Source organism: Acyrthosiphon pisum, chromosome X, assembly GCF_005508785.2.
Source record: "Acyrthosiphon pisum isolate AL4f chromosome X, pea_aphid_22Mar2018_4r6ur, whole genome shotgun sequence".
NCBI lineage: Eukaryota > Metazoa > Arthropoda > Insecta > Hemiptera > Aphididae > Acyrthosiphon > Acyrthosiphon pisum.
The window spans coordinates 46,942,093-46,957,426 of NC_042493.1; the positions used below are offsets into that span (position 1 = coordinate 46,942,093).

The 15,334-nt window shown below is 25.2% G+C and overlaps 1 protein-coding gene across 1 annotated transcript; it reads left to right on the plus strand.

Moving 5' to 3' along the window:
• The first annotated feature begins 1,574 nt into the window (after nt 1-1,574).
• Nucleotides 1,575-12,553, plus strand: LOC100163164 (adenosylhomocysteinase-like 1). The gene is made up of 10 exons (XM_008189949.3): nt 1,575-1,747; nt 1,817-1,888; nt 1,992-2,022; nt 4,818-4,985; nt 6,300-6,450; nt 6,534-6,686; nt 7,346-7,511; nt 11,279-11,446; nt 11,516-11,594; nt 11,656-12,553. Exons 1-10 carry the CDS (start codon nt 1,649-1,651, stop codon nt 11,781-11,783), a joined length of 1,215 nt encoding a protein of 404 aa, XP_008188171.1. The 5' UTR covers nt 1,575-1,648; the 3' UTR covers nt 11,784-12,553.
• The last annotated feature ends 2,781 nt before the right edge of the window (nt 12,554-15,334 follow it).

Here is a 15,334-nt window from a genome sequence, read left to right on the forward strand (position 1 = left end):
TTTTTTCGGTTTCGGTTTTGACTTTATATACCGGTATCCAATTTTTCCGGTTTCTGAAATCGGTTTTGAAAACGGTTTCAAGCCCTGGTGAAACATAACAAATTAGCCTTATAAGTTAATTCACTTTAATTATTGAACTAACAGAGCTACATGTGTTCAGCTGAGAGTAAAATTTGCTATATTATTACGCACTTGTAGGATGGGTATCACGTCCTCTTTTAAACAACATAACAAATTAATATTTAAAAATAAAATATATTAATGGATTGTGTAATATCTAATAAAATATTATTGAAAATTAGTAAACACCTTTATTATTTATGATTTTTAATGTTTTTAAGGATTTTAATGTAGGGAACTTTCTTGATGTTTTCACATGTGTTGTATGAATATGTGCATAATACCATACAGTCAAAGCTAGTAATGCAATAATAAATATGTTTTAGTTTGTTAAGAAATACCATCCTACTTTTTCTATTTTGTATAAGGTAAAATATGAAAAAGTGAAATGGTCAATCTCTATTTACTAAATTTAATAGGTTTTTTAATTCCTGATCTCATTACTAGTTTGATCAATGCCAACGTATCATGAACATTCAAGTCTAATGTTCATGATTAGTTGGGTGAACAAGTATATTGGTCTTGAATCCCTTGGAGCAACATTAAACATATCATCATAATTCTAAATCCCAATGACAATATAATACTATATAATTCATAATATTATATTTACTAATAGCCTTTGCTATCCTAGAGTTGTTATTAAGACCAATACAAAACAAAAATAATATATATTATGGTAAAACCTCCTTATAGCGGAATCACTTGGTACTAACTGATTTTTCCGTTATAGGGGTCTAAAATGTACGAGATATAGGTTATATAGGACTGTTGTTATTTTCGATTGTAAGGAGATTTCCATCTTATAGGGTTCCCTTCTGTTATCAGGAAGTTAGGTTTTACTGTATATTATATTTTTAATATTTAACCTGTCTTAGTATATCATACAAATTTAATAGTTTTTATTAAAAATCTTATTTTGCATAATAATAAGAACATTTTTTTTAATTTTATTTAATTTTTTATCATAGATTATTTTTAAAACATTTTTTGACAATAACTATCAATCTTATTCGTTCACTTATTTATAGTTGAATTGTATGTTGTTTGCAATTCAGCAGATTAGTAAATTGACAATCAAAATATACTTTACCTATATTAGTATTATATAGGTTGGTCAGACATCCCGCTTTATATGGGAAAGTTCTGTATTTTAAAAGTCTGTTCCGGTATGCAGACAAATGCTTTCATGACGCTTAAATGTTCTATTTTTTAAAAATTTTGAAAATTGTTCATACTTATACAAAATATGTAAAAAAAATACAACAGCAGTATTATCGACAAAGATACATCTTTTGATTATAGATATCTAGTACCTATATTAATATCATTATGGAAATACTAGTCTTTTTTTTATTTAATAAACAATGATATTTTGATATTTTATTTTAGTAAATATAAAATTAATAATTAATCCCGTGATTTAAGTATTTTAATATATTTATATCTGGCCACCTTATTATATCTAGTTTGTCTATATAACTTACTATATTAGTCACATACTGATATTTAAAATCTTCGTTTAGAAATGCCTGGTTTAATGTCACTAAGGAAACAGGTGATGGAAGATAAGCCATTACGGGGAGCCAAAATTATTGGATGTACACCTATCACTGCACCAACTGCTGTTAGTCAATACAATTTTTATTTGTCCAATAATTCTTGATTATTGTATATTGTTTATATTATTTTATAGGTATTAATTGAAACATTGGGTTCTCTAGGGGCTGAATTGAGATGGAGTGCTTGCAATATTTATTCAACTCAGGTACTTATAAAAATGTTGTTTTAATTATTAGGGTTTAGTCATTACATAACTATTATAAGTGATTAAAATTTATGATTATTTTAAAGAGTTATTTATTTTTTAGAATGAAGTTGGTGCTGCTTTAGCGGAAGCAGGTAATAATGGGCATCACAAGTTATATTACTGATATGAGAAAAATAAGGCACATGAGATACTATGCTGAAGTGTGAACCCTATACAATCTTGTGTCTGTTTGGTAAATGTATGGGTTTTGGATGAAGTGGTCTGACATATTTTTCAAAAATCTATATATTACCTAAGGATTTGATACTAGTGTGATTCAAAACCATTTATAAAACTTTTTTCAAGATTATTTCATTCCTAAAACTGTCTCCTAAATTGGCCTGCATTCATGAATCTCCCACAATCCATGTTCTACAATATTCTTACTCTTTATGACCTATTTACTAGATAACCTTTTGGAATCAGTTTTGTCAAGGGTTAAATATTAAGATAATTTGGCTTTGTATTCACTTGGACTGTCATTTGTATATATGTATGCAAAATGGAAGCTTCTTTTGTTGAAAAAAGTATTAGCTACAAATTATATATTGAACAATTTATCATTCAATCAATTTATTATATTTGTACTATGTGTTAATACTCTTTACTGAATGAGAAGGAATCGTGCCAACTACTAAAAACACTAGCCAATATTCAACGGTCAACACCATTGCTCATTTGAAGTAATGGTTTGGTAGAGAGGAGGATATAATAAGATACATTTTTATCACCCCATAAAATTTGATAATAAATAATAGTTTTATTAAGACATACTTATGATCAGTATAGCAAATTATTTAATATTTAAGTATTAATTTAATACTTTAATAAAGCTAATACTTTCTTTCAGCATTACTAACGCTATTATATGTATTATAAATACAAGGCTTCAACTGTATTGGTCATTGGCTGTAATATTAATATTAACTACATGCGAGTTAATGCTGATTTTATATTATATTATGTTAAGTATCTATTGTTATAACAACCAACATTTAAATTAATATAGCTATGTTTAAACTGACTATTAAAGATACTTCTTTCTACATACTGTGTGAGTGTAACTTATTATCTACTCTAAGACAGTCTATTGATTATAAGAAAGTTATTCTGGAACTGTAGAATATAGGACGAAAAGAATAAAAAAAATACTTACAATTGCAGATGCATCAAAATTATTACTCTAACATGCATAAACCAAAGCCAAAAATACTTAAGACATTGTAAATTTATTTGGATAGAACCCTAGTAAGAACAACCTATAACTATTAAAACTTAACTAACTATTATTGTTTTTCAATTTTATGGTTTTTGATTTAAATGATGTGGTAACTAGTAATAACTGTAGTCTATAATCTAAGTATAGTTTTTTTATTAATTATAATTTTTTTATTATTTGAATCAAGTTATATTTATATATTTTTAAAGAGTATGTTAGTATGTCGCCGACTATGGGTATTGGTGATTCCCTCTCATTTAGATCTGAGTATATACGCATATATTTGTTGTAAGTTGCAATACTTTGTACAAAGGTTTACCACCATTATTTTGTAACGTTATTTATTTGTTAGAAATTAAAGAGAGATTGTTTTTATTATTAATTATATTTTGTTGATTACATTCTTATGGATTTATTATTTAATTGCTACATACATATTACTTCTATTTAAAACTTTAAACATTATTTTTCGTAATAATTTTAAATAATTAATTAACTTGATGTTATTTTCTTTTTTTATTTATTTATTTAATTGGCATGGCCTTTTTTACTTATACATTATGTGTATTAAAAGTAAATTATAAAGGCAATTAAGTACATGCATAATCAAATTCATTATTTATATGTATTTTTCAATTATCCTTAACTCTGTTATGTTATTGAAGTGTTTTACTTTTTACAATTTTTATTATCACTAATTATTTTTTTTTAAATTTAAAATAGCTTTTTTGTGTACTTGATATTCTATGTACAAAGGTGCAGGAAAACATTTCATAATCCTTGTATCGTAAATGAATGGTTATTTTTTCTGATATTGTTTTGGTGGTAGAGTTGTTAACCTCACCCAATATTTTCTACTGATACATATATATTTATGTTACTGGGTATAGATGATATTGTCATCTGTGTTCAGTCAATGTTTAAAATGAAAATGGATCTTCAATTGTTTGATAGTCTGAGATTGATGTGAATGACTGAATGGTATCAATGTAAATTTCCAACAGGAAGATGCAATTACTTTACACAACTAAAATAATTATTTTATTACAGCTTTATTGTTCCTTGAAATTGCATTGCTAGCTAAACAATTGTGGTATCTGGTAGAACTTCACGATCCAGAAATGATAATAAAGACAGCTACTTCCCTGAAATTTCTTTTCAATTCGATTGCAATAGTTTCAAGATAATAAATGTTATCTGCATATTTTTTTAATTAATAAGATTATTGCATTCATATTTATGTTGTAAAATACACTTTTACTTTGATACTTGTTACTTTTACATTGCACTGTACAAACTATAATATACTGCATTTAGAACTAAATATAGGATAATGACATAAACTGGGTTAATAATATCTGTTTGGCAACAACAATAATTACTATAAAATATATGAGGTACAATTATACGATAAATGTAGACCTTTAACATTGCCTAATATATTACAGGCATAATCATAAAACTATAAAATATCCGACATTGTCTAACATTACCATGCACTCTTTATAATAGAATTATGAAAGAATGACAATTTAACAAACAAAACAATATAATTCTAAAAATTTAGACAAAATTACTATTTTTTTTGTATGGGTAGTAGAGTTAATATCAATAAAAATATCTCGAAACACCGATTTTTTTTTTATTAATGCAGTTACTAAATTTTAGGATTTCCAATATTTGCTTGGCGAGGTGAATCTGTTGATGATTTTTGGTGGTGTATTGAAAAATGTTTTGAAGGCAAGAATTGGAAACCTAACATGATTTTAGATGATGGAGGAGATGCAACTAATTTTTGTCAAGCAAAATATCCTAGTATTTTTAAAAATTTAATTGGTAAATATCTACACGCAGATCATAGTTTATAATTATTTATTTAGACAATTTTAGAAGTTGTGAGTTTTGAATTGATTAAAACTAATATTTAATTTAGTTTGTTTTAGTTATCAGATTATTATTTGTTATCACATTTAGTTAATTTAGTTAACATTAATCACCAAAGTATCTCAGTATCACAACAGGCTTTATAGAAGCAAAAAAAAACCTTACTCCTTACTCCTATTTGTGGCAGATTTTGATGAAACCAAAATTAGCGTAGGTCGTGTTTAATCAAATAGAAAAAGTACACTAATTGTCTAAGATAAAAGCCATTAGTTTTGTTATTTTAATTTCTAAGTAAAATAGTATTGTAATTTATTGATTATATTAATTACCATACCTAGCTTTAAAATTAAAATACTAAAGAATACATTCAAACAGTCATTGATTGACTGTTCCTTATTTAAATTGAAAAAAAAAATGTATTTACTCTAATATTTTTAGTTTAAAATTCAGTGGAAATTTATAAAAATATTACATATTGCCTGTTAGTAAAAATAATTAATGTCTCTGTAACCGTTATCTCAAATAGATAAGTTGATAAATTTGATATTTTTATTGAAAAAAGTTACAAGATAACTTGTTATTCCCATTTGTTTTGTTTGCCGATAAAATTTTAAGTACATTTAAAAACAACAATTTACTGTTGCATATGGAACGAAATATTAAGTAGTGCTTAACTTACAGTAGTGATAATAGATTGTTATTAAAAATAAATACATTGAAAAAAATAATGATAAATTACTAAAATATTGTCTTCTGGCTTTGAAATTATGTTACAAACAGTGGCGTCATCTCAGTTAGAGGGAGGGAGGAAACGCATCTAAATGCATTCTAAATATAAATATTATATTACAATTATTAATTAGTAGTCACCAATTTATCATTATGACAATAATTTCTTAGCACGTAATATAATATTTTCAAAAAATATTATGAAAATAGGCATGTTTTTGCGCTAATAAAATATAAAATAATGGTTAACCAGGCATCGGCCCATCGTCTGCTTTTAATATCAGACAGGGGCAATTACCCACCATACAAATGACGCCACTGGTTACGAAACAAAATATTGTTATTATCCACGAAAATGGCACATTCAAATACTTAAAACAGATATTCGTAACAATCCTTTCTTTTGATTATTAAAATTGAGTTGCATTAAAACTAGGTAGCAAAACTCTTTCCTACATCTTTAAAAATAGTTGTAAAAAATATATTATTAAAGAGCAATACAATAACCCATTTTAAATTATATTAAATGTTTATTAGGAATAGTTGAAGAGAGCACAACTGGTATTCATCGATTATACAAATTGTTGAAAGCAGAAAAACTTTTAATGCCAGCTATTAATATCAATAATTGTGTGACAAAAACTAAATTTGATAACCGTTATAGTTGTAGGGAATCTGTGATTGTAAGGTATGAGCGTAAATGGTTTTTGTTATTAATTAATTAATTAATGTATCTTAAATTATTTAAGTTAATATTTTGTATTACAATAGCTTAAAAAAATGTACTGATTTGATGTTTGGTGCAAAACAAATTGTATTATGTGGTTATGGAGAAGTGGGAAAAGGATGTTGTCAATCTTTAAAGGGACTTGGTTGTATAGTTTATGTCACAGAAATTGATCCAATATGTGCTTTGCAAGCATGGTATGTATTTGTATTTATTTTTGTATAATAATTATTACTGTATAAATGCATACTAATAATTGAGTAATAGGTATCAAATTAAAACAAAATTTAAACGCCATAGAATGGTTAATCAAATTCATTCAATGTAGTTTTAATTTATAAAGACTTAATATAGTGCTATTTACTATTAAAGAATAATCATTCATCATATAAATATTTTTTTTATAATTTTGTTTATATTTTATTTTTATCTTTTAAAAAACCATAAGTATTAGTGGATTTAAACATCTAAAACAATAAATTAAATGTACAAAATTTGGTTTTAGAACAACTCGTATATTTTACACAAATTTGAAATATTATGCATCAGCTAATGCTCAGCAATGCATATGTATATCAATATTTTTGTAAAGAATAAAGTAAATAATATTTATGTTATTTTGTTGTGTTAAACAACTCCTTTCAAATGCCTCGAATTAACAAATTTATTTAATTATTTTGATGATTTCCTAATTTTTGTTTTATAATCATATTAAGAGAGAAATAATTAAATAATTATTCTTTTAGCTATACAGAAAAATGAATTATGTATACTGATTTTACAGAATTTACAGTATAAATATATTTATAATCTATTATTTTAATGAGTTTTCGGTTTTCTGTTTTATATGTTTCAGTATGGATGGATTTAAAGTTGTTAAGCTTAGCGAGGTAATTCGGCAAGTGGATATTGTAATTACAGCTACTGGTAATAAAAATGTAGTTATTCGAGAACACATGGATAAAATGAAGTCTGGTTGTATTGTGTGTTGTATGAGTTATTGCCATAATGAAATTGATGTGGTAAGTAATACTTTGTTCCCAAAAATTATCTGTATAACAGTGTGTGTTGAATGTAAATTCTCCTTTATTCTTAGCAATACAAATTGTACATTGTTTTTTTTTTATTACTATTATTTGACGTTTATCACAAATATATATTTCAACATTAGTCTGTACTAATAAAATATAGTAACAATGGAGGGTTTGCCAAACACTTGACTGTAAAGTATTCCTTATAGATATTTTTTTATACCTTTATAATAATTCTATTTAAAAATCCTTGTTTGTAGTCTTTCAAACTGTTTTATAAACTATGTAACTTACAAATTAACTACTAAGATCAGAGTTAAAATTACATTATCAACTTAAATAAATAACATATTATAAATTACCATTTCAGTGAAAAATTTGTTCTCGCAAATAACTTTTAAGTAGGTATTGTAATAACGTAAAACGAGACAGAGTGAAAATGGGAGTATTTATAGGCATGTGATGAAATTTATCTTTACATTTTGATTAATAGTACATAAATACTTGATTGTTGAAAATGTATTGGTGATTACTGATTACTTAATTAATTTAATCAATGGTTGTCTAATTTTTTCAATGGGCAGGAGGTATGGGACAAGTGCAATCTAGCTCTACCTATATTCATCGTATACGATCTTTTTAGATTTTATAGCTTGTACGATTACGCATTTATAGATGTGTATATTTTTATATTTCATAGATATTTTTCTTTCATTATTGTGTAAATAATTAAATTATGCAATCCGTTTACATTATACCTAGTTATTTTATACCTATATATTTGTGTTCACAGTCTGAGCGCGGTACTATTCAATACACCATACATGTGTTTTCTTGACCGATCGTTTTATACCGATGTGTATCATTAGTCATTACACTCAAATTAGTTTCTTAAGAATGTTGACTTTATACTTGTATAATATTATGATCTAGGATGTCCTATCCATGTATATAATATTATCTATGCAATAAGCAGAATTTTCCTGGAAGATAAGCTAATAAAATAATTCTATCCATGAAAAATCATGGAAAAGAACATTGACAGACTCATAGATATTTAAAATTAGAATATAAATTATATAAAATAAGTACTTTATATATTTCTGCCAGGTGATTATTCTGTCAATATTTTGACCGCAAATTAAAATATACTGGATGATCAACGATACATGATAAAGAGATCCTAAACTGAATTTCCCAGTGTAAAGGTATACTAGTGCTCCAGGGGAAATAAATGTATTCTAAATACTAATAGATTGACTATTTTAAAATGTATATAATATTTTAATATCATGTAATGAATTTTTCAAAGCATTTAAGCATTTAGAAATTAATTTAACTAGTGATATTTACAGATTTGGTGGTAAATTATTTTGTAAAAGTTGCCACTAATACGATAACAAGCGTTAGATGTGCTTTGCAACAGCTGATCTGGCAAGTCAAATTGGCTTCCATAAAAATAGTTGTTTATGTAGGTTGTTGGGTATGCAGTATATTTTAATTCGTAATTTTGGCTATCGGTCGATTGAGATCCAGAATAAAAAAATCAAAGTGGATTGATAAGAGGCGTAAATACTTTCATTCACTCACCTGTGATAAAAAGCGATCAAAAATATTACTGCAGTTAATACTTCGCTACCCAATAGAGAATTAGTTTGAGATTTGTGTGGATCTAAATGGTAATTTTATTTAAATTATTCAAGTTTTCAATATTCTTTTGTAAAAATATCTTATAAGATGATATTCGTATCTAGAAACTATAAATTATGATGTATATTTATTAATACATACATATAAATAATATAAAAAGGAATATGAATTAAAATATTATATTTATTTTTGATATTTATTATTCATAAATAATTTAAGATATTTTTATTACATTGTTAGAAAGAAAATAAAACTTGCATCATTTTTATTCAAATCCCTATTTTCTCTTGAAATTGTTTTATTCCAAACATCAGTATTATTCTACAATTTTAGCCATATTTAAGTATTTAATATTAAACTAAAAACATACCTCAGTTGGATAAAAAAATATATGTATGTTGGATAATTTAGAATATTTTTTAAATAAGTACCTATTTGAAAAGTATTTTAAATACTGTCATGGCTGTATTTATGCTTGAAAATTAAATACTCTTATATAAATACTTTTCAAAATTCAGAATAATTATACTACAAAGTACTAAGTTCCAATGATACTTAAGTATGACATTTCAATTTTAAATTCATGATTACTCTAAAATTAATTTTAATACCAATCGTTATAAGTTATAACACACATGCAAGATACATTGAGTTTATATTATTGTATATTTTATAAATTAAGAAATTATTTAATATATATATATATATATCTTAATATTCTACAAGTAGTATATTTTTGGAAATAGAATAGATTTGATAGATGAAAATCTGGTCTTAAATAATTATTCATATAGCCATATAGGTTTAACCATTTAGATTAAATAAAATAATAAAAAACAACAAATATTTTGTTCTGTACATAATAAATAATTCTGCAAATGTTTTTAATTTGGACCATATTTTTTCGCTCCGACTTGCTGTGTTCTTTGTCTGGTGTTCATGGGTGTGATAGAATAAATTTCTTTGGATATTTGATAAGTTTTATATGATATATATAATTTTTATAATGATAAATTGTAAACAGTCATTACGATATGTTGATGAATAAATATATAATTTGAAGTAAAGAATATTATATGGTAGTAAATTTATTGTGAATACAGTGTGTTCAACAATAAAGATAAGACAAAATATTTCAATCGCATAATCTTGAATATCATTTGAGTTTATTTACTGGACCTAATCCTATATATATTTTTGAAAAATTCAAATTTTTAAAAAAATTATCCGTGTTTCCTTTCCATTCGTGTATTTTTTTTTACAATGAGGTGTGTTTCTTCTATTTTTTTTTATTCATGTCTATTTTCGTCTTTTAGGACAGTAAAAATACTTAGATTTTCTTTTCTGATAGGAAAGTGAATCTTATTGGTACTTTGGTGGGTCCAAAGTAAAAAATTCCCAATAGTTTTCAAAAGCGCCAGAAAATAAAAGACAAATATTTAAAAAAAATGGCAACTTTGAAACAAAATCTATGTTCGAAAAAATTGATTTTGGTTTTTGGAGTAACTCTAAAACAAATGACCATAAATACATTACAAATGACTGTATCATTTTCTTATACATAATACAATTTTCAAAATATTTTGAGTTGTTTACAGACATTTTCAATTTGCAATTTTATTTTTCTATACATATCAATACAATTTTATTCGTTTGATCAAAAAACTTGAAAATTTAATACAAGGCTCCAAATTGTTACAATGACAGTTGAAAAATATTAGAAATATATAGTTAAATTTTTTTTTTATAAGCATTCAAAGAATGGCGTAAAAATCATGATGATTTGCAAATGTTTAGGTATTCATTAAGTATGAAATAAAATATTCACAATGAATATTTATTATTTCTAATGTGTTAGTATTATATTTATTATCAGATATAATATTTGTATTTTTAATATTATAATATTCTTAACAAACAGTGTTGTGAAATTATTTAATTATATTATGTACTATATAATGAAAAACTGTAGTGATTATATATATTCATATAATTTATATTAAACGTTTACAAATATAATAATATCATCTACTTATTGTATTAGTTTCTGAATTCTGAGTTTAAATTATTACTTATTATTAATTAATATATTTTTATTTCCAACAAAGGCTGCACTACGCACACCAGAGCTAAAATGGGAAAAGGTACGTTCACAAGTAGATCACATCCGCTGGCCTGATGGAAAAACCATGATTTTACTTGCTGGTGGTCATCATGTAAATTATACGTGTTCTAGCATTCCTTCATTTGTCACTTCTATAACTGGTACAACCCAGGTAAATGTTGAATTTAAATTGTTTTTATTTCATGTACAGTATTTTATTTTAATGGTTTTTTTTTTTAAGATACTTGCGTTAATGGAACTATTTAATGCTCCAATTGGTCGTTACAAGAGTGATGTGTATTTATTACCAAAAAAAATGGGTGTGTTATCATTTAAGTATTATTGCATTTATGAAATTATAAAATTATAATTTTGTTTTAGATGAGTATGTGGCAAATCTTCATCTGGCTACATTTGACGCTCATCTTACAGAACTTAGTGAGGAACAAGCCAAGTATATGGGATTACCAAAAAATGGTCCGTTTAAACCAAATCACTATAGATATTGATCTATACTTTAACAGTGCTGGTTTAGAATAAATACAATTTATTATTCTCCTTTATGGAGAATAAATTATTATTATTATTATTCACATGCATATTAACAAGGTGTCTTCATATTATTGTGGAAGTGTTAAAAGCTCTAGAATTCCATTCTCCGAATAGCCGGGAAAAAAATATTAAATTATGCACAAGTTGTATTTATATTTTATACATTAAGTATAAATATATCAGTAATAGTATCTATATTTTTATTACACCATAGCAAATAGAGATAATAGAAAGTATAAAAAATTAAACATTATTATTTCATTAGATTCATATAGACACCGGTGTTCGGCGTGTGTGTATCACATTTCAAAGTGTCAATAGAAAAAAATTACTTTCATCATTGATCTAATTTATAGAACAATCATTCATGTGTTTACACTTTAGTAGGAATATACCCGGTAACATGAACATTTGGTGTAATATGCAGTTAAATTTTTACTTCTATGCATTAAATGATCCATTTGATCCTTGTGATAAAGGAACCATTTTTCAACTATTATTTCCTTTCTAATTATTTTTGATAACTTACAATATGAAAGATTAAAACTTAGGACATTAATAATTGTATCAAATATTTTAAACTATTTTTTTTAAATTAGGTATTTTGATGTCTTAGGTGGAAATCTGGTTAGTTTAAGAATGTTTAAATTAATTAAAAATAAGTACCAGAATATTTTAAATTTAGTATCATAATGTAACTCGAATCAATGTAGACGTGCCTGTTAAATATTAATAATTTTAATATAAGTTCAGTAAGTTTATTTTAAAGCTTGAGCCACTATAGATTAAATATTTCTGATTGATGTAGGTATTAATCTTAAGGAATACACACACAAAATTAAGGATTAATTAATAATAAATAGTAATGGAATAATAAATTGAAACGAAAGTCTGAAGTAAAAAGTTCAAAAAAAAAAAAAGATGAAATAATATATTCACTCACAATATTAATCTACTCTTAAAAAAAAAAAATTAAATTGTATTTATTAACAGTATTATTTTAAAGTGTGTGGGTAATCTGCATTTAATAATATTTTACTTATATTGTTGAAAAGAATGTTATACAAATAACTTTTTCAATTGATAGATTATAAATTGAAAAAATAAATTCTTTTTTTTTTATACGAGACTATATAAATTTATCATCCCTGGTGTGATATTTAACGTATATGTTTTAAACTTTATAATTATTGATCTAAATTACCCATTTTAATTATATGTATTTTGTATTTATTTTATTATAGGGTTTTTTAATCGTTTAAAAAACTATAAGTACATTAAATTTAATCAGATTTTTTGATAAAAATAACTGTTAAATTATTATTTTGTTTAGAGTATCTACACTCAATTAAAGTCAAGAAACATACTTGGTGGCAACCTGATTTCATGTTACCCCACCGAATCAACCATCTATACGTCCCCTGTATTGTTGTGAATATACTCCCTATGCACAAGTTGGTTGCCGAAGATGTTTCTTAACTTCAATTGAGTGTAGACACGTTTTAGTGAGATTTATGTTTGTTTTGGTATTAAATATATTTTTTTAAGTCATATTTGAAAATATTTTAAGTTAAGTACATATTTATCAAAATATATGTGGTTGAATAGGTTTTGTTTCTACACTAATAATTGATTAAAATTTTACTTTACATGTTTTAAAATAATATTATTGTTTTCATTGTAAAATTAAATTAATTTTTTTTGAAGAAAAAAAATATTTGAAAATGAACATTTATTTTTTATTTCAATCTCCTTTCCTGTGTAGGTCAACTTATTAAGACTTACAATATGAATTTGTAGGTTTGAATTGTTTAGATGAATATTTGTTATAAGTTATAACTATTACTGATTAGTTGCATTAATTAATCAAGTACTCAAATTAAACATGAACAGATTACTAAATTATTTTGCCTTTACTAAAACCATGTTGACTGGACTTTAAATAAATATTAAATGATAGACAATTTAAAGTTTGGACAGTATCACTAATTTTAAAAGAAACTTCTTTCACCTTTGGTATGATCACGGTCTTAAGACCGTGGTTATAATGATTCCTAAATAATACAATATTGTTAAACAATCGGGGAGGTTGTCTTAATTGTAAATGTATCTATCTAAAAACAATCTAGTATTTGTATTTTTATACTATATTACCTAATCTCTCTTCTGCCTACCTATGACGCTTGAGGAACACCTCTCTCAGCTCAGGCACTAAAAAATCATGAAATTTGCGTTTATTCTTGATGCACTTATAAGTACTTATATATATGCAGTATACATTTATATGTGGTAAAATATGTTTCTAAAACCCATATTTTATAAAAAAAAGTACGAATTTGATTTTAAATTAGTATAAAATTCATGCCGAAGTGCCTTCACTGGTTGGTTCTTCCCTCAAACGCAGAATCGGCATGTTACCTCATTTAACAGAGTATACTATTATTGTGAATATATTGTATACCTACTCGATGATACTACCTATTAGTTAATACATATCTATAACTATACTTTTCTTTTTTAAAAATGTGAATAAGATATTTAAATCTTCAGGTACCTACATTTGCACTTTTTTTACACTTTGTCATTCCCAGTCTAATTTTTTCAAATTCAAGCACTACCACTTAATTCTTTTAATTGATAAATTATTCATGGCCAACTTTTGTACTTTACTTATGTGTACATTATGTTAATGTAACAGTAACTTTTCGTCCAAAAAGTGTGCTATTCAAAATCGTCTAGATTTATCATGTGACTCCGAAAGATTTATAGGTATTATTGTTTAGTTACTATGGAATATGATTAGTGGTATTTTAATTTTATTTTGATCTCTTTCTTACTAACAATAAATAGGTACACATATCAAATGATAATTGTTGGGAAATTGTACAATTTATAAAAATTAAAGATAGTAAGTAATAAGAATAACTACCTATATAGCTATATCCTAACAGCAAAAACAAATTGATAGGAATAATATTATAATTATATTTAACAGTGACATACTGACATATTAAAAATTTACAAAATTTAAGATTAATTAATCATATTATAACATTAAGAGGCTTATCGTGTTGGCATAGGCGTGAAAATTTTATATTGGGAGGGGGGGCTATTACCTATTATGTTCTGGTAGATGACATATTATATTCTAAGCTAAAAAAAATGTAGAAGATGCGGGACTAGTCAGGAGAACTTCCAGGTAGGCTATAATTTATAACCCACTGTGACCCCCCTCCCATTCTACGCCATTTTAGACTGTTCTAGACAGGAAAATAAGTAAACAAACAGATAGGTAGATGTAAAAGCATGCAACAAGCATTGAATTATCCAAAATACAACATAATATGTATACGAAAATAATTAGAATTTGTAAACCGTAGGTAGTATGGAATAATTATTATTACCTATAATTATAGGTAATAAAAGAAATAGTCGTAACGTGATAAATGATAATCCGGTTCAGATAACCAAAAACTGGATACCCATCGCAGTATCACGATTCACGGTA